Raw genomic sequence first — 21,464 nt, 5'->3', positions numbered from 1 at the left:
GGGTACAGTAATATACTTGCCCAGTATACTTGCATCAGATGCAAACACATTCATATAACTATGATTCCCCTCTCATAGTTTGTTTATATAGACAATGAACATTACTGGTACTGGAACTGAATCATGTGGTACTCTTGCTAGTAACCTAACCATCTCTTTCCTGTAAGATCTCTGTGGCTCTATCATAAAAGTGAAAAGTACTGTAGATCTGTTACACAGAGACGTTAGAAAGAATTTTTTCAGTGTCAGAGTAGTTAGTAAATGGAATGCACTAGGAAGTGATGTGGTGGAGGCTGACTCCATACACAGTTTCAAAAGTAGATATGACAGAGCCCAGTAGGCTCAGGAATCTGTACATCAGTAGATTGACAGTTGAGAGGCGGGACCAAAGAGCCAAAGCTCAACCCCCACAAGCACAACTAGGTGAGTACAGAGCATTCCAGTATGAAATTCAGTCATACTGACTGTTATTATGTAATGTCTCTCCAGGTATTCTACCCATTTGGCTTGAATTATTTTCTCTAGTGTTTTGACTACCACGCTTGTCAACAATATGCATCTATAATTTAGAGGTTCTTCCATGTTACCATTTTTGTAGACTGAAACTATGTTTGATTTTTCCCATGTATCTGAGGTTCCCTATTTGTAAGGCTCCTTATTCTTGCTGCTTAACAAAGATTCCATTTCAGCTTCTCTCTGTCTTCCTTTAATGGGTCTCATCTTAATGACCAGGGTTTTCCATCCTCATTCCTTAGTAATTTTCCTACATTCCTCAGCACTGCTGCCTTATGTTTAGCTCAATTCTGGTTCACCCTTAATGAATGATTATTTTTTTTATACCTTACCAATTCTTCTGTAATAAGAGACAAGTGTGGTGGGTGAAGAAAGAGAAGGAAATATGGTATGTGTACCATACAGTACTGGACTGGCAAATATCAATAACAGGTGGGGGATAGTTTAAGATTCTAATAACAAGTACAGTATTATAAAGACGCCTGTACATGTAAAGATTTTTTTACCTATGAAAGAATGGTTAGTCAATATAAAATAATTTTCCTTAGATAGCATGTGGTACAATTCCTAGGCACCAACTCTCTGGTATTGAAGTACATCTTTCTCAAACTAACATGAATCTATTGCATTGATAAGTGGCAAACTTTCTTTATGTTGTACACAACTAAAATTAATGTGTAAATCTATGGTAACTATATTTACTTCCAAATAACCATCTACAATGGTAAAAATATCCTTCATGGACAAAACGGTAACGGAACAGTTACGAGCATACTTCATGTCAACACAAACACGTAAACAACAAATTCTCAATACAGTACAAATATTTAGTTCAACACTGTAAGATATATGCTTCATTAAAACTCAAGCCTTACACTCAAACTTGTCTTGAGGGGTCTTATATGACATGCTGCATTACAGAACACACAATTCATGGCAAATAAAGCATCATATAAATTTAAGAAATGCAAAGTTAGCATTGATGTGTAGGAAGGTAAATGGATGAATACAAGTGGGAAAATAACACTAGTGGAACCCAACTTAAACGACCTTCGGTTCAGTCAAAGTCCAGGAGAAGCAGAAGTGTTTCTTGTAAGTTCCAAGATTGAAAACAAAGGTAAATACAAGTATTAAGATTTGTGATTGAAAGGAGTTGTGTGATTGCTGGACAATGGACTGTGCTGCAAAACTCTCACAAATTCAACCATTAAAACTTTAGTGAAGATGTACTCTTCTGAGTAGTGCGGTTTTTTAACCTTCAGTTTGGGTGGGGTTCCACTGTACAGTATCGTAAAAACTAAATCAACACAACCATGAAAGTCAAAATGAAACTAGTATTGTCTTGGAAAATCAAACACTTGGAAGACATGATGAAGAAGCACACACACAAAATGATATCACAAACTTTGAGTGTGTGTTTCACATCAGTTTAAGAAAAGGAGAATCTTTCAAACCCTTATTCAATTTAGGGACAAGCTTCTACAAGGTTGAATTGCTTATACAATTATTTGCAAAGCCACTCTACCTTGCAGGAAGCTTTGCAAGCTACTCTATTTTGCAGAAGATTTGACAAAGTCACATTACTTTAGTTACCAAATAAATATCTTCCATAATACTGTCCAAGCCAAAGTAAAAGATCAAATAATACTGTAATTACATGAATGAAAATATTTTTGGAAATCATAGTTAATAGGACGTGAGGCCGCGGGCCTAACTGGCCCACGTGAGGCCGCGGGCCTAACTGGCCCACATGAGACAGCAGATATAACTGGTCCACATAAGACTTATCCTCTGGACTCCCAATGAAGCAGAAAGTGAAACAATAGGCATAAAATGCAAATTATAATAAGTAAGCATATGTATAGCTTGTTCAATACCGACATTAATAATTTTGAGAACTGTACCTAGCCTAAGTAAGTAACAACTGGAAAGAGGTTAAAGCTTCCAACTAATTCCTTCTTTACTCATCTCACCATCCAATGAGACGGCAGTCATTTACACCAAGAAATTAAGTTCAATTAAATGTGGACAAGAATACTAGTGAAGGGATGACAACTAGCTGTATAGCAAGCAAAAGTACACAAGCACAAATAGCAATTGAACTCAGAAGCAACAGCAAAGAACCATACAACAATTATCCAAACATGATAATTGTCATCATATATCTAGATATGAACATTGCAGTCAATTACCTTTAGTATGATAATTGATAAAGAAAATGTGTACAGCAAATTAATACCTGTACCCGGTATATACATACCTATCCAGTAACATGATAAATATAATCTGAAATAAACAAGGAGAAAGATCAAGAAAATCAGCTAGTACGTACATGCAAGGGTTTGTGGTGTATGGGATAGAACCAGTACCTCAGTGGTGTAGAAAGCTTCGGCTCCATTGGCAGCGGACACCATGTGGATGATCTGGTTATACCTCGTGTCCCGCAGATCCACAGGGTTCCACTCATTGCTCTTCATGATCCCCTCCCATCGCTCCTCTGGGATGACTGTTCATAATATACCGTGTTATTATTAATGTATTGCTTGATGTCTAACTTTCCCTCTATAATAATGTTTCAAAGTCATGTACTGAAACTTCATTACTACAGTAATATTATCATGCAAATGATTAGTAATTTATGTCTTCATATGTTACATTCAGTCTTAACCACTGACAATGCATGCTACTGACACAGCATTTGTACTTACACTGTTACATTCAGTCTTAACCACTGACAATGCATGCTACTGACACAGCACTTGTACTTACACTGTTACATTCAGTCTTAACCACTGACAATGCATGCTACTGACACAGCACTTGTACTTACACTGTTACATTCAGTCTTAACCACTGACAATGCATGCTACTGACACACCACTTGTACTTACACTGTTACATTCAGTCTTAACCACTGACAATGCATGCTACTGACACAGCAATTGTACTTACACTGTTACATTCAGTCTTAACCACTGACAATGCATGCTACTGACACAGCACTTGTACTTACACTGTTACATTCAGTCTTAACCACTGACAATGCATGCTACTGACACAGCACTTGTACTTACACTGTTACATTCAGTCTTAACCACTGACAATGCATGCTACTGACACAGCACTTGTACTTACACTGTTACATTCAGTCTTAACCACTGACAATGCATGCTACTGACACAGCACTTGTACTTACACTGTTACATTCAGTCTTAACCACTGACAATGCATGCTACTGACACAGCATTTATACTTACACTGTTACATTCAGTCTTAACCACTGACAATGCATGCTACTGACACAGCACTTGTACTTACACTGTTACATTCAGTCTTAACCACTGACAATGCATGCTACTGGCACAGCATTTGTACTTACAATGCACTCTAACCTTATAAATTCTACTTTACAGATATGAAAGCATAACAATATTAAAATAACTTGGCAATATAGTAATCCAAAACTTGTAGGAATAATTTTTTAAATTTCCATAAGAGCCAGACTGCTATGGTTAGTGTTGGGACCCTGGCGTTAACAATAACAATAGAAGCGAAGGTATGTAGTGTACTAACATGCAGATGCATCCATGGTTCCACGGTCACAGATCACCAGGCAGTTCTTCCTACATGTCTCTGCCAGACTGAAGAAGGTGTTCTCAATCTGCATCATAGATTTGAGGAGATTCTCTTGGAAGGCAACAGCTGTAAAATTGGGTCACAAGATGATGATTATTCAACTGCCTATAGACTACATATAAAAGTATTTTTCAGCAACAAAATTTGCTATACTGTGATACAAAATATACACACTAATGACATTGCAAGGGAACAAATCATTACTCATAAGTCAAGGTGAATGTATTAGATTACTGAATTACTAACCGTCATCCTGCGACAGATCACCAAACTTGATGCCACCACTGAAAAGAAAGAATAAACTGGGGGTCACATAGCTATCAGTCTGTATGTTCAGTCTCACTTCACATTTACAGTAACAATGAATACAAAGACACATATACACACAGGGAGAGAAGGGAGAGGAGGTGGTGGTGTAGCTTTGCTGATAAGAAAAGGCTGGAGTTTTGAAGAGATGATTATTCAGGGCTGTGAAGATTTCAGCGACTACATAACAGGTACCATAGCAACTGGAGGACAAAAAATTATAGTAGTACTGCAGTCACATATAACCCCCACCAAACGACAGAAGACCCAGACAAGAATATGATAGAAACAACATGGCCACCATCAATATAAGAGAGAGAGAGAGCAACTTCTGTAGCTAGCTAGCAGTAACGGATCCAGACGACTAATCATGAGAGACATCAATCACGGGAAGATAGATTGGGAGAACAGAGACCCACATGGAGAGCCAAGCTGATGGACGTAGCAACAAGAAACTTTCTAAGCCAACACATCAAGGGACCGACAAGAATGAGAGGAGAGGATGAACCAGCTATGCTTAATCTGATATTTACCCTAAATGAATCGGATATAAGGGAAGTTAAGTTGGAAGCCCCCTTGGGAATGAGTGATCACAGTGTATTGATCTTTGAGTACCTGGTAGAGCTAGGAATTATCTACCCAAAAGAGAGAACTGGGAAACAAAGGGCTGGCATACCAAAAGGGAAATTATGAGATGAGAAAATTCCTAAAGGATATACCATGGGACACAGAACTCAACTAAGCCTGTACAAGACATGATTAACTATGTCACCCAAAAATGTCAGGAGGCAGTAAACAGGTTTATCCTGGCGTGACAAAAGAAAACGAGAAGCAAAAGAAGAATCTGTGGTTTAATAGGGGATGTATGAAAGCAAGGGAACTAAACAAAAGGGCGTGGAGGAACTTCCAAAATAACAGAACACCAGAAAGCAGAGAGATACAAGAGACCCAGCAACGAGTATGTTAGTGTGAGAAGAGAAGCTGAGAAAATGTATGAAAATGATATAGCTAATAAAGCCAAGACCGAACCAAAGCTACTACACAGTCACATCAGGAGGAAAACAACAGTGAAGGGACAGGTGATGAATCATAGAATGGGTGAGGACAGGTACACATAGAATGACAAAGAGGTGTGTGAAGAACTCAACAAGAGGTTCCAGGAGGTCTTCACAATAAAACTAGGAGAGGTTACTGCACTAGGAGAGGTGGCAGTAAACCATGCGGCCTTGTTAGGGTTCGAAATTGCACGAGATGAGGTCTAGAGCCACCTGTTGGATCTGGATGTGAGAGAAGCTGTTGGCCTGGATGCAATCTCACTATGAGTATTGAAAGAGTGTGCAGGAGCACTTTGCTTGCCACTCTCCATAGTGTACAGTAGGTCACTGGAAACGGGAGACCTACCAGAAATATGGAAGATGGCTAATGTAGTCCCAATATACAAAAAGGGTGACAGACGAGAGGCACTGAACTACAGGCCGGTGTCATTAACTTGTATACCATGCAAGGTGATGGAGAAGATCGTGAGAAAAACCTAATAACACATCTGGAGAGAAGGGAGTTTGTGACATCCCATCAACATGTGTTCAGGGAGGCTAAATCTTGCCTTACAGCTTAATAGAATTCTACGATCAGGTGACAAAGATTAAGCAAGAAAGAGAAGGATGGGCGAACTGCATTTTTTTGAACTGTCGGAAAGTCATTGACACAGTACCCCATAAAAGGCTGATGCATAAGCTGGAGAAACAGGCAGGAGTAACTGGTAGGGCACTTCAGTGGATAAGGGAGTACCTAAGCAATAGAAAACAGTTTCTGATACAGGTATACATAAATGATCTCCCAGAGGGTAAAGACTCATTCCTCTCAATGTTTGCTGACGACACCAAAATTATGAGAAGGATTAAGACAGAGGAGGACAGCTTGAGGCTTCAAGAAAATCTGGACAAGCTGCAGGAATGGTCGAACAAATGGTTGTTAAAGTTTAACCCAAGCAAATGTAATGTAATGTAATGAAGATAGGTGTTGGGAGCATAAGAATAGATACAAGGTATCATTTGGGAGATGAAATAATTCAAGAGCCAGAGAGAAAAAAAGACCTGGGGGTTAATATCATGCCAGACCTGTCCCCTGAAGCTCATATCAAAAGGATAACATCAGAAGCATATGCCAGGTTGGCTAACATAAGAACGGCCTTTAGAAACTTGTGTAAGGAATCTTTCAGAACTTTGTATACGACATATGTCAGACCAATCCTGGAGTATGCGGCTCCAGAATGGAGTACATATCTAGTCAAGCATAAAACTAAACTGGAAAAGGTTCAAAATTTTGCCACCAGACTAGTACCTGAACTGAGGGGTATGAGCTACGAGGAGATACTAAGGGAATTAAACCTCATATCACTGGGAGACTGAAGAGTTAGAGGGGACATGATCACCACATACAAGATTCTCAAAGGAATTTATAGGGTAGATAAAGACAGAGTATCTAACACAAGGGGCACATGCACTAGGGGACACAGGTGGATATTGAGTGCCCAAATGAGCCATAGAGACGTTAGAAAGAATTTTTTCAGTGTCAGAGTAGTAGACAAATGAAATGTATTAGGAAGTGATGTATGTGGTGGAAGCTGACTTCATACACAGCTTCAAGTGTAGATATGATAGAGCCCAGTAGGCACAGGAACCTGTATATCAGTTGATTGACAGTTGAGAAGCAGGACCAAAGAGCCAGAGCTCAACCCCCGCCAGTACAACTAGTTAAGTACACACTAATTAGCACACCAGAATATGTGCACCCAGATAAGAAAGCAAAACTGAACTTGATTATATGAAAATGAAAATTCACACATGAAAATTCAGAGAACCATCTTGTATTTCTTCACAATGGATACACAGTTACAGTACTGTCACCCCAGTTACCTAAATGTAGAACACTGGTCAGCCTTCATTGATTTAGAAATCTTATCAGATATTTAATAATAAGATTTAATGAACAATTTAGAAGAGTTTTGCAGATTGCACTATTTTGGTAGTGAGAACAGTGATATGTTATACCAATAGCTCTTTAAGGTACAGTACAGTATTACATTTCATTTAGTCATCAATTAGCCTCTGTGTGCTTACCCAAAATAAAAAGTAGATGGTAAATACCTCCAATTAGTTAAGGACTATACTTTCTAGTGATGTTTTATTGAGAATATCAGATCCATCATATGTGAGGGCCTGATCCTGAAGGACGAACTGAAGAATGGGTATTACACCACTGGGGAGAAACGATGGGTATTACACCACTGAGGAGAAACGATGGGTATTACACCACTGAGGAGAAAAGATGGGTATTACACCACTGAGGGGAAAAGATGGGTATTACACCACTGAGGAGAAAAGATGGGCATTACACCACTGAGGAGAAAAGATGGGTATTACACTACTGGGGAGAAAAGATGGGTATTACACCACTGGGGAGAAAAGATGGGTATTACACCACTGGGGAGAAAAGATGGGTATTACAACACTGGGGAGAAAAGATGGGTATTACAACACTGGGGAGAAAAGATGAGTATTACAACACTGAGGGGAAAAGATGGGTATTACACCACTGGGGAGAAAAGATGGGTATTACACCACTGGGGAGAAAAGATGGGTATTACAACACTGGGGAGAAAAGATGAGTATTACAACACTGGGGAGAAAAGATGGGTATTACACCACTGGGGAGAAAAGATGGGTATTACACCACTGGGGAGAAAAGATGGGTATTACAACACTGGGGAGAAAAGATGAGTATTACACCACTGGGGAGAAAAGATGGGTATTACAACACTGGGGAGAAAATATGGGTATTACACCACTGGGGAGAAAAGATGGGTATTCAGAAAAATCTGCATACAAGATGCTTTTGGAATCTAATAAAACTCAAGCACACATTCGGGAAAACCCCCAAGGAATCCATCTCAAAGAGGATAAATATGACAAACCCTTCACCTTAAGTGAATACTTCTCTTCAGAGAAGACTAATGATCAATCAGGGTGAAAAGACACCCAGCAACCCACCTTGAATTGCCTCGTAGCCTCGCAGGAACGAAGGCATCAAGGCAGAGCAGAGTTCCTTGCCAGACATAGTAGACAGCAAACGTATCCCCACAGGGAAGGATCTGCAATACCTCCCTCAAACAAGAAAGCAGTCGATCTTGAGTAGAAAGCAGCAACTCAACTACCTCTGCCACTGAAGCAAGAGACTGTCCCTAAAGAAGGCCTGCTTGATATCTTCTTGATATCTGCTTGATGGGGTTCTGGGAGTTCTACTCCCCAAGCCTGGCCCGAAGCTAGGCCTGACTTTGTGAGAGCTTGGCCAAAGCTCACCTAAAGGATCATACACGTAATACTCCAAAATACTCATAAATTTTGAAGTTGGGATTAAAGGGAGAGGTACCTGGGCCCACTGAACAGCAGCAGCTGGGCCCTAGGAGGGATATGAATAGCAAACATGGAGTAGGTAGACACCACCAGCTGCTCCAAGTCAAGATCCTGAGACTAGTTGCACACATCTCCAAGTCAAAGGGGGCCGACCCTGGAATAACCATACAGACACTAAGGGGGGCAACTTAATCATACAGAAAAGCCTGGCTCCAACCCATCCTCTTACAAATAACATTGCCTTTCGCTCATATGCGCTACGGCCAAAAATTATCGTACTGTACTAGAAAATTTAAAATTATTTTCTAAATGAAATGGACCCAAAACAGCAAGTTTTGGGTCCTCTGGTAGGTTAGGAGGGCAGTAAATTCTCCTAAGCTTTCAAAACGTCACCAATCACTTGGGTTGGACGGTAGAGCGACAGTCTCGCTTCATGCAGGTTGGCGTTCAATCCCCAACCTTCCAAGTGGTTGGGCACCATTCCAAGTCCCATTCCAAAACTTTATCCTGCCCCCTTCCCAGTGCTATACTGTATTGTCATCATGACTAGGCGCTTTCTCCCTGACAGTTTCCGTCCTTTTCAAAACGTCATGAAAACTTAATTTAAAGTCTCCTTTCCTGCCCTAATAGACTAGGCCAGAGGACCCAAAGCAGAAAACAGGGCAGTACATCACTTTCGCGAGCCGCTTCCATTTTTTCTAGTACAGGGGTACCACAGTTTAAGAGTTTAATTCGTTCCTGGAGACGGCTCGTATTCCGAAAACTCGTATTCTGAAGCTAATTTCCCCATAAGAAATAATGGGAAATTAATTAATCCATTCCTGACTACCCCAAAAACCCCACATCAAACTAAATTTTTATACCTAATTCATCTAAATAAACCTACAAAACTATGTTCAAGTTATTACTCACCCTTGCTGAGGCCTGCTGTTGGTGTATGGAAGATGTGAGGAGGAGGGAGGAGGAGAGGTGTTACTGTTTGGAAGGGGAGTCTCCTTCCATTATAACATCAGGCAGTGAGGACTTCACTGGTATGCACACTCTGGCACATTTTGCCTGCATACCACTAGGACTTGCTTGTTTTATTAAGAATCTGTCTAAAGACACTTGTTTTTTCCTACATTTTAACACTTGTCTGTATTAAGACATCACATTGTCATTTAAAAGGTCAATGCAACGGCCTGCTACAGCTTTATCTGGGCGAGTTTTTTCAACAAAACTTTGCAGCTCTTCCCATACTTCACACATTTTCTTAATCAAGAAGGGACATCCACTACTGCCTCTACTCACAGCTATTTTCTTAGGTTGAACCTTACCAATGGCTTTCTTGAGACCCATGGCGAGATATATAATGACAACTTTTATGCTCAAATGGCCAAAAAATCGACAAAAAACTGTAAATCCTTGTGAAGAATTCAGGTGGGATAGTCACTGGGCACGAGACACTGGTAAACCGAGGCGCGATCACCGTGCCACTATGCGCTAGTCGGCCTGTACACGTTTCAACAAACTCGTGTTCCGAGGTAACCCTCGCCTTCCGAGACACATTTTCCGAGGAAATCCTGCTCGTATTCCAAAAAATTCGCATACAGGGACACTCGTGTTCTGAGGTACCACAGTACAACAATTTTTAGCCAACCTTGAGGTTACCTTGAGGTGCTTCCGGGGCTTAGCGTCCCCGCGGCCAGTCGTCGACCAGGCCTCCTAGTTGCTGGAATGATCAACCAGGCTGTTGGACGTGGCTGCTCGCAGCCTTATGTATGAGTCACAGCCTGGTTGATCAGGTATCCTTTGGAGGTGTTTGTCAAGTTCTCTCTTGAACACTATGAGGGGTCGGCCAGTTATGCCCCTTATGTGTAGTGGAAGTGTGTTGAACAGTCTTGGGCCTCTGATGTTGATAGAGTTCTCTCTCAGAGTACCTGTTGCACCTCTGCTTTTCAACGGAGGTATTCTGCACATCCTGCCATGTCTTCTGGTCTCAGGTGATGTTATTTCTGTGTGCAGGTTTGGGACCAGCCCCTCAATTATTTTCCATGTGTAAATTATTATGTATCTCTCCCGTCTGCGCTCAAGGGAATACAGATTTAGGCTCTTTAGTCGGTCCCAGTAATTTAGATGTTTTACTGAGTGGATTCTAGCAGTAAAGGATCTCTGCACGCTATCCAGGTCAGCAATTTCTCCAGCTTTGAAAGGGGCTGTCATTGTGCAGCAGTACTCCACTCTAGAGACTCTAGCACAAGCGTTTTGAAAAGTATCATCAAACACACCCTGGGTCAGGGGTAGAGAGGAGGGAGAACTACCAAAACCTTCCAGAAGTGACACACAATATGGACAATCATTCATATTTGCAAACATTCAAGGTTTAAAGCCAAAGTCAAGAAATAAAGTTAAGTTCATAAATGGCCTCCTATTAGAGTCAAACTCAATATTTGGGCCATTCACGGAAACTCATACAAAAGATTACATGGATGGTGAAATCTGGATTCCAAATTATAATTTATATAGATGTGATAGAAAAACTAGGTCAAATGGAGGAGTAGGTCTGTATATTAAAGAAGACCTGGTATGCACAGAACTACTAAACTCAACTAATGAGGTGGTAGAGGTACTTGGAATTAAGGTAGAGAAACTAAACCTAATTATTATTCTAATATATAAACCGCCAGATACAACGGTTGAGGAATTCACAGAGCAGATGCACAAAATAAAGAACATACTTGACAACCTAGCAAACCCAGCTCCAGATATTATCTTCCTTGGAGATTTCAATTTACTGAGTCTAAGATGGAGAATGGCAAACAAATATCATAGCAGGGAATGACCCGGGAAATAACCAAACACAAGTCAGAGAACTTTTGAGATTCTGTGACAAATTCTCGCTCAATCAACAGATTACAGAACCAACTAGGAACGAAAACACACTAGACTTGTTATTCACAAACAATGATGAACTAATCAGAGACATCACAATCTCAGATACTTCATACTCAGACCATAAGCTCATTGAAGTGCGAACTAGCATAAATAACGGTAGTAGGTCTAAGAGACCCAACAAGCGAGAAGGAATATTCAATCAATTCAATTTCAACAATAGGAGGATTGACTGGGAAAAAAATAAATGTAGACCTTGCAACCATTCAATGGGAGACGGTCTTAATGACAAAACTCCCACACAGGGAATAGCTCAACTGACAGCTGAAGCTTACAAGGTCTGCTTGAAGCACGTACCTGTGAGGAGGGGCAGAAAGAGGACCACTCTAGAAAGAGAACGCAGACAACTGTACAGAAGGAAAAAATAATGGAAATGCTTCGGCAGACACAACTATCACAAGCAAGGAAAACAAGCCTAGGCAGGGAGATCAAAGAAATAGAACAAACGTTGAAGCGATCATATGAGTCTGAGGAAATGGAATTGGAACAGAAAGCTATACAAGAGATAAGGAAAAATCCGAAATATTTTTTCACATACGCATAATCAAAATCCAAAACCTCGACCAGTATTGGACCGTTAATTACAAATCAAGGTACGTACACAGAGGACAACAAAGAGATTAGTGAAATTCTAAGAAGCCAGTATGAGGCTATGTTTAGCACACCAATAAACAACATGAAAGTTGATGACCCAAACAGCTTCTTTATGAATGACATTCAAGCTGCAGATAATATAACGGATATTACCACAAACTCGGAAGACTTTGAAAGAGAAATTGACAATATGCCTATGCACTCAGCTCCTGGGCCTGACTCATGGAATTCAATATTCATAAAGAAATGTAAAGTACCAGTAGCGAGAGCACTCAGCGTAATATGGAGAAAGAGCCTGGATACAGGGGAGATACCAGCAGCACTTAAATCTGCAGATATAGCTCCGTTGCACAAGGGGGGGGTGTAAAGCCTTGACAAAAAATTATAGGCCAGTTGCACTAACATCACACATAATAAAAGTGTTTGAAAGAGTGATTAGGAATCAAATTTCTAGTTTTATGGAAAACAATGAATTGCACAATCCAGGACAACATGGATTTAGAGCGGGAAGACCCTGTCTGTTACAGTTACTCAACCACTATGACAAAATCACAGAAGCCCTAGAAGAAAAGCAAAATGCAGATGTTGTATACACAGACTTTGCAAAGGCGTTCGACAAATGTGACCATGGGGTGATAGCTCACAAAATGAGGTCAATGGGAATAACTGGAAACGTAGGATGCTGGATACTCAATTTCCTGTCGAACAGAACACAAAGAGTAACAGTCAATCAGATAAAATCGAGTCCAAGCGATGTTAAAAGCTCTGTACCTCAAGGTACAGTCCTTGCACCGCTACTGTTCCTTATTATCATATCTGATATAGACAAAAATACATATCACAGCTTCGTGTCGTCCTATGCAGATGACACAAAAATCAGCATGAAAATTACCTCTGCTGAAGACATTGAAAAACTACAAGCAGATGTCAACAAAGTTTTCGATTGGGCAGCAGAAAATAACATGATGTTTAACAGTGATAAATTTCAGGTACTCAGGTACGGCAAAAATGAGGATCTGAAACATAATACAGGGTACAAAACACAATCGAATCTTCCCATAGTAGAAAAACAGCATGTCAAGGATTTGGGAATAATGATGTCCGACACTCTAAAGTTTAGGGACTATAACCAAGCAAATATTGTGACAGCCAGAAAAATGATAGGATGGATTACAAGAACTTTCAAGTCCAGGGATCCCATCACAATGGTTGTACTCTTCAAGTCACTTGTGTTGTCCCGTCTTGAGTACTGCTCAGTACTCGCTTCCCCCTTCAGAGCAGGAGAGATTGCTGAAATAGAGGGAATACAGAGAACATATACGGCACGCATAGACGCGATAAAGCACCTAAATTATTGGGATCGTCTCAAAGCCCTCCAAATGTACTCACTAGAAAGAAGACGAGAGAGATATCAATATACACCTGGAAGATACTGGAGGGCCAAGTACCAAATCTACACAGTAAAATAACAACGTACTGGAGTGAACGATATGGAAGAAAATGCAGAATAGAACCAGTGAAGAGGCACAATCAGAGAACACTGTATAAACATCAGAGGTCCACGGTTGTTCAGCACCCTCCCAGCAAACATAAGAAATATTGCCGGAAAAACCGTGGACATTTTCAAGAGGAAACTAGAATTATTCCTCCAAGGAGTGCCGGACCAACCGGGCTGTGGTGGGTATGGGATATTCCACCTCCATGCCTGCGGGCTGCTCCAAGCAACAGCCTAGTGGACCAAACTCTCACAAGTCAAGCCTGGCCTCGGGCCGGGCTTGGGGAGTAGAAGAACTCCCAGAACCCCCTCAACCAGGTATCAACCAGGTAATATTGAGCCACGAGAAGGTAGAAAAGTTCTACAGACAATTGCGTTACCTGTATACATATACCGTCCTGTCAGTGTAGTTGGCTGAGGGTCTCAAGAAGTGTTTTACTATTACGTAGTGGATACAGGCAAGAGAAGTAAAAGGATTCGGAAGAGAACCATTATTACTGCTGAGTAACGCTACTCTCTTTGTTATTGTCTCAGTGTATAAATAACTGTAAATCTAATGTACAGTGTCCAGTAATTTGTATATATATACAGTATATATATATATAACTCGGCATATAAGGTACCCACGTTTGTGGGTAATATAGATAAATATCCATGATAAAATTTTACCTATATTTTATTTTGACCTTAGTCACGGCTCAGTTATGTCCGTGTGTCACACCTGACAACAGGTCACGGTGAGGACGACACCTGACTAAGTCGGAGGTGACTACATCCGGATAATATCAGATTTATCTATAACTATAGTTATCAGAGTAACTATACACTAGAAAAGACTAAATTAAATGTGTTGGGCTATGTAATAGACATTTCGATCCCAACAGCAGTTAGCTACCTCTACCAAGCAGTTTGCTACCTCTACCAAGCAGTTTGCCACCTCTAACTAGCAGTTAAGCAGCCTCTACCCAGCTGTGGTGTAATCACAAACTAGCACTTGCCGGCTGCTCACGTTGACACAAGACGTAACGCCATCACACACACGGGTATAAATAAAGCCCTGCAACCCATGGAAGCTTGTTTCTCTCTGGTGCTCTTGGGGTCATCATTGCTTCTCTCACTTGCCATCAGCCTACGTCGTGTGTCGGGTGCTGTGGTGGACGTCTTCAGCTCACTAGTATACTAATGTATACTAATGCTCTTGGGGTCATCATTGCTTCTCTCACTAGTATACTAATGTATACTAGGATTTCATTTAAGGATTTAAATTAAAGATTTCATTTACCTGGTTTGTTTGTTCTAATAGCCAAGAGTTTGCAGGAATCATTTATTATTATTATTATTATTATTATAGTAAAGTTTATTATTATTTTTTCTTGTTTCATCCTGCCACTTACACACCTTACTTTGAGGTGTTTCCGGGGCTTAGCGTCCCCGCGGCCCAGTCGTTGACCAGGTCTCCTGGTTGCTGGACTGGTGAACTGGGCTGCTGGATGCTGCTGCTCGCAGCCTGACGTATGAATCACAGCCTGGTTGATCAGATATCCTTTGCAGGTGTTTATCCAGTTCTCTCTTGAACACTGAGGGGTCGGCCAGTTATGTCACTTATGTGTAGTGGAAGCGTGTTGAACAGTCTCGGGCCTCTGATGTTGATAGTTCTCTCTCAGAGTACCTGTTGCACCTGTGCTTTTCAACGGGGGTATTCTGCACATCCTGCCATGCCTCCTGGTCTCATGTGATGTTATTTCTGTGTGCAGGTTTGGGACCAGCCCCTCTAATATTTTCCACGTGTAAATTATTATGTATCTCTCCCGCCTGCGCTCAAGAGAATAAAGATTTAGGCTCTTTAGTCGGTCCCAGTAGTTTAGATGTTTTACCGAGTGGATTCTAGCAGTAAAGGATCTCTGCACGCTCTCCAGATCAGCAATTTCTTCAGCTTTGAAAGGGACTGTCATTGTGCAGCAGTACTCCACTCTAGAGAGCACTAGCGTCTTGAAAAGTATCATCCGTATAGCATCTCTAGTGTGAAAAGGTTCTTGTAATCCAACCTGTCATTTTTCTTGCAGTTTTTTGTTTGCATTTTTTGCAGTTTTTCTTGCATTTTTCTTGCAGTTATTTTTCTTTGGACCTTACACACTGCAAGGCCCAAAGCAACATTTTTTGTTTATGTGAATAAGAGCCACACGACCCTGGCCCAGTACTAATTGATTAAGATTAAGCCAACCAGGAGGTGGCATGGGCATGAATAGCCCGTAAGTGGTAGGGCCCAGTATTGCTGCACTACTGCCTCACGTCACAACAGTAACCAGGGTGACCCTTGCAGTGAAAGCCCACAGTATTTCACAGGCGTGTTAGACAGGACGCCCCGTAACCAAACTGTCGATGATGTTCTGACAAGGGATAATTATATTTCGCTACGCCAGCAAACAGCTGCCACCACCCGTTGTGTCTTAATAACCACTTTAAGGGTGTGGACCCTAAGGAGGGAGAGGTCCTGGACATGACATACACACTTATGAGCTATTAAGTTATGCCACTTGGTTGATAATTACTTTAGTTACTAAATTGACTTTGAGAGCCATTGAGCAATGGCCAGGCCCAAGTAAGCTCAAGATGGCATAGGCTCATACGGGTGACAAAAAGTCACTGAAAAGTCAAATGAAACCTTAAAGCATAGAATATTAATACAAAATAATTACCTATATCATATTATGAAATATGGTGCAAAATATAGAGGCAAGGTGTGAGTGGGATAGGTGGACGATATAGTGAAGTACTAACAACTCGGAGGGCAATTACTTGGAAACTGTAGACTAGCTGTGCGGGCAGGTGGCAGGTACCGGGGCCCAGTCTCACATATCTGGGGGTCTGACGGCTGAGTGGACAGCGCTCAAGATTTGTAGTCCTAAGGGTCCGAGTTCAATCCCCAGTGGAGGAAACAAATGGGTAGTTTCTTTCACCGTGATGCGCTTGTTCACCTAGCAGTAAATAGGTACCTGGGAGTTAGACAGCTGCTACGGGCTGTTTCCTGTATGTATATATATGTATGTATGTATATATGTATGTATGTGTGTGTATGTGCGTGTGGAAAAAAAAAGTTGATTGAGAGCTGAGAGGAACGCCTGAGGAGCCAGAGCTCAACCCCCGCAAATAGAACTAGAGGAGTACATACCCACGCTCCATCCCCACTCACCAACACTATAACCCTCCTCCTGTACACCCAGTCTACACGAGCTGAGAGGTGGTGGTGGTGGGAGAAGCGCGGGGACTTGTAGCAGGAGGACCCCTGTATACAGGTGGACCAGTCTCCCCGTGCATGCCTGCCTCCACCCACCGTCCCTCTCATTAATGTGTATACCCACTTGAGAGGTTATGGGGCACCATGACTCTTAACAGAGACCTTCTACAGGGCACGTGCTGACCTCTGAGTGGTGGGGAGAGAGAATACCCAAGGAAGGACTCTAATGGGAGAAAAGATATACTGCAGGAATTAGGAAGGAGCAAGAGTGTGTGTGTAGAGGGAGATTGTTTACACAATTAAGGCGTAGTTCTCATCTCACCACTTGCACTGGGAGTCCTCTGGTAGGCTCAGCCCATCTTCACACTCCTTCAACACCCCTGCTGCTGCTCTCACTGGCAAGCAAGATTATGACTGTTTTAGTAGTGAAGGGGAAGCGGGGGGGGGGGGGGGCAGCAGGACACAGCAGTGACACTTACCTCAACAAGACAGTGGCAGTCTCTGGGACCCGATACACCTGCAGGAGGAGAAGAGTATTACTAATCTGTCATTACCATTCACTCAAAGCGAAGCACAAGGCTTGATATTGTGTTGTTTACTGTAGGAGGCCCACTGGCCACACCTGTGTACCTCCCTCTATGGCAGGTGTTTCAAGAGGTCACACCTGTCATCACTCGGCAGGATAATTAAGATTAGTTGCAGTAGAGGCTTAGTCACTGGAGCAAGAGGAAGAAAGTGCCTCGTGCTCAAGGACCCACGACTCGTGGATAACCCAAGGAATTGAATTATACTATTAAGCTTGGTGTGTGATCCTGTTTGTAGTAGTGGGAAGCGATTGTGAGAGTCTATGACACAACATGTGTACTCCAGCTCCATGCTAATGCTCTCAACACACACCTCTCCCACCACCTTCTATCTGCTAATTCTCACAATTATTGTCATTAATTCTAGTGCAAGGTTAATGTATCCCAGTGAGCAAGGCTGGAGTTTCGTAAGGCTGCCTCTCACCACCCTGTCCTACATGTCCGCCATTAAATGCCCATTGCGTATTCATCCTCAACCCAACCCGTCCTAATACAGTGTTGCATTTTGACGTATACTCTCCCTAAGGCCAAAAATGGTCATACAGTACTTGAAAAATGCAGTGGCTCGCGAAGATGACATACTGTCCCGTTTTCTGTTTTCGGTCCTCTGGTAGGTTAGGATAAGGGCACTTTACTACGACATTGGGGAAGGTAAGGAGGACGGGCTGCTTAACCACCCCAGGAGATGGGTGACAGTTTTAACAAGAGTCGGGCCCCATATATTGTACAAAATATGAATAGTTCGTGAAGATGTGATGACTGACAAGTACTAAGGTGAGCGTCATACTTTATATATTATTCACTGGACGTCACAATAGTTTAACACAGAGTAATAACACATCAAGATAATTAACAATATATAATTCTGGTCTTGACCGAGTCGGCCGCGGACCCGATGACCGGTCCCAGTGTGTGTGGTCTTGACGACTGGTCCCAGTGTGTGTGGTCTTGACGACTGGTCCCAGTGTGTGTGGTCTTGACGACTGGTCCCAGTGTGTGTCGTCTTGACGACTGGTCCCAGTGTGTGTGGTCTTGACGACTGGTCCCAGTGTGTGTGGTCTTGACGACTGGTCCCAGTGTGTGTGGTCTTGACGACTGGTCCCAGTGTGTGTGGTCTTGACGACTGGTCCCAGTGTGTGTGGTCTTGACGACTGGTCCCAGTGTGTGTGGTCTTGACGACTGGTCCCAGTGTGTGTGGTCTTGACGACTGGTCCCAGTGTGTGTGGTCTTGACGACTGGTCCCAGTGTGTGTGGTCTTGACGACTGGTCCCAGTGTGTGTGGTCTTGACGACTGGTCCCAGTGTGTGTCGTCTTGACGACTGGTCCCAGTGTGTGTCGTCTTGACGACTGGTCCCAGTGTGTGTCGTCTTGACGACTGGTCCCAGTGTGTGTCGTCTTGACGACTGGTCCCAGTGTGTGTCGTCTTGACGACTGGTCCCAGTGTGTGTCGTCTTGACGACTGGTCCCAGTGTGTGTCGTCTTGACGACTGGTCCCAGTGTGTGTCGTCTTGACGACTGGTCCCAGTGTGTGTCGTCTTGACGACTGGTCCCAGTGTGTGTCGTCTTGACGACTGGTCCCAGTGTGTGTCGTCTTGACGACTGGTCCCAGTGTGTGTCGTCTTGACGACTGGTCCCAGTGTGTGTCGTCTTGACGACTGGTCCCAGTGTGTGTCGTCTTGACGACTGGTCCCAGTGTGTGTCGTCTTGACGACTGGTCCCAGTGTGTGTCGTCTTGACGACTGGTCCCAGTGTGTGTCGTCTTGACGACTGGTCCCAGTGTGTGTCGTCTTGACGACTGGTCCCAGTGTGTGTCGTCTTGACGACTGGTCCCAGTGTGTGTCGTCTTGACGACTGGTCCCAGTGTGTGTCGTCTTGACGACTGGTCCCAGTGTGTGTCGTCTTGACGACTGGTCCCAGTGTGTGTCGTCTTGACGACTGGTCCCAGTGTGTGTCGTCTTGACGACTGGTCCCAGTGTGTGTCGTCTTGACGACTGGTCCCAGTGTGTGTCGTCTTGACGACTGGTCCCAGTGTGTGTCGTCTTGACGACTGGTCCCAGTGTGTGTCGTCTTGACGACTGGTCCCAGTGTGTGTCGTCTTGACGACTGGTCCCAGTGTGTGTCGTCTTGACGACTGGTCCCAGTGTGTGTCGTCTTGACGACTGGTCCCAGTGTGTGTCGTCTTGACGACTGGTCCCAGTGTGTGTCGTCTTGACGACTGGTCCCAGTGTGTGTCGTCTTGACGACTGGTCCCAGTGTGTGTCGTCTTGACGACTGGTCCCAGTGTGTGTCGTCTTGACGACTGGTCCCAGTGTGTGTCGTCTTGACGACTGGTCCCAGTGTGTGTCGTCTTGACGACTGGTCCCAGTGTGTGTCGTCTTGACGACTGGTCCCAGTGTGTGTCGTCTTGACGACTGGTCCCAGTGTGTGTCGTCTTGACGACTGGTCCCAGTGTGTGTCGTCTTGAAGACTGGTCCCAGTGTGTGTCGTCTTGACACCTGGTCCCAGTGTGTGTCGTCTTGACGGCTGGTCCCAGTGTGTGTCGTCTTGACGGCTGGTCCCAGTGTGTGTCGTCTTGACGGCTGGTCCCAGTGTGTGTCGTCTTGACGGCCGGTCCCAGTGTGTGTCGTCTTGACGGCCGGTCCCAGTGTGTGTCGTCTTGACGGCCGGTCCCAGTGTGTGTCGTCTTGACGGCCGGTCCCAGTGTGTGTCGTCTTGACGGCCGGTCCCAGTGTGTGTGGTCTTGACGGCCGGTCCCAGTGTGTGGTCTTGACGGCCGGTCCCAGTGTGTGGTCTTGACGGCCGGTCCCAGTGTGTGGTCTTGACGGCCGGTCCCAGTGTGTGGTCTTGACGGCCGGTCCCAGTGTGTGGTCTTGACGGCCGGTCCCAGTGTGTGGTCTTGACGGCCGGTCCCAGTGTGTGGTCTTGACGGCCGGTCCCAGTGTGTGGTCTTGACGGCCGGTCCCAGTGTGTGGTCTTGACGGCCGGTCCCAGTGTGTGGTCTTGACGGCCGGTCCCAGTGTGTGGTCTTGACGGCCGGTCCCAGTGTGTGGTCTTGACGGCCGGACCCAGTGTGTGTGTGGTCTTGACGGCCGGTCCCAGTGTGTGGTCTTGACGGCCGGACCCAGTGTGTGTGTGGTCTTGACAGCCGGTCCCAGTGTGTGGTCTTGACGGCCGGTCCCAGTGTGTGGTCTTGACGGCCGGTCCCAGTGTGTGGTCTTGACGGCCGGTCCCAGTGTGTGGTCTTGACGGCCGGTCCCAGTGTGTGGTCTTGACGGCCGGTCCCAGTGTGTGGTCTTGACGGCCGGTCCCAGTGTGTGGTCTTGACGGCCGGTCCCAGTGTGTGGTCTTGACGGCCGGTCTCAGTGTGTGGTCTTGACGGCCGGTCCCAGTGTGTGGTCTTGACGGCCGGTCCCAGTGTGTGGTCTTGACGGCCGGTCCCAGTGTGTGGTCTTGACGGCCGGTCCCAGTGTGTGGTCTTGACGGCCGGTCCCAGTGTGTGGTCTTGACGGCCGGTCCCAGTGTGTGGTCTTGACGGCCGGTCCCAGTGTGTGGTCTTGACGGCCGGTCCCAGTGTGTGGTCTTGACGGCCGGTCCCAGTGTGTGGTCTTGACGGCCGGTCCCAGTGTGTGGTCTTGACGGCCGGTCCCAGTGTGTGGTCTTGACGGCCGGTCCCAGTGTGTGGTCAGTAGCGTGCCCGTGGCCGATTATTAAGTAATCAGGAGCTGGCCAATAAGACTAATTGTTCAGCTTCAGCGGCC

The 21,464-nt window shown here is 44.1% G+C and overlaps 1 protein-coding gene across 1 annotated transcript in view; it reads right to left on the bottom strand.

Moving 5' to 3' along the window:
• Ttd14 (TRPL translocation defect 14) overlaps nt 1-21,464 on the bottom strand; it is a 330,131-nt gene that overhangs the window by 126,363 nt on the left and 182,304 nt on the right. The window contains exons 3-6 of the mRNA XM_045743040.2: nt 17,602-17,639; nt 4,396-4,433; nt 4,087-4,215; nt 2,883-3,019 (exon numbers count right to left, since the gene is read on the bottom strand). Coding sequence (XP_045598996.1) covers nt 2,883-3,019; nt 4,087-4,215; nt 4,396-4,433; nt 17,602-17,639 — 342 coding nt within the window. The remainder of the gene's footprint in view (nt 1-2,882; nt 3,020-4,086; nt 4,216-4,395; nt 4,434-17,601; nt 17,640-21,464) is intronic.

This window comes from Procambarus clarkii, chromosome 31 (assembly GCF_040958095.1).
Source record: "Procambarus clarkii isolate CNS0578487 chromosome 31, FALCON_Pclarkii_2.0, whole genome shotgun sequence".
NCBI classification, from domain to species: domain Eukaryota; kingdom Metazoa; phylum Arthropoda; class Malacostraca; order Decapoda; family Cambaridae; genus Procambarus; species Procambarus clarkii.
Note: the sequence above shows the minus strand (reverse complement) of the source record. Positions and strands in the feature narration are given on the sequence as shown.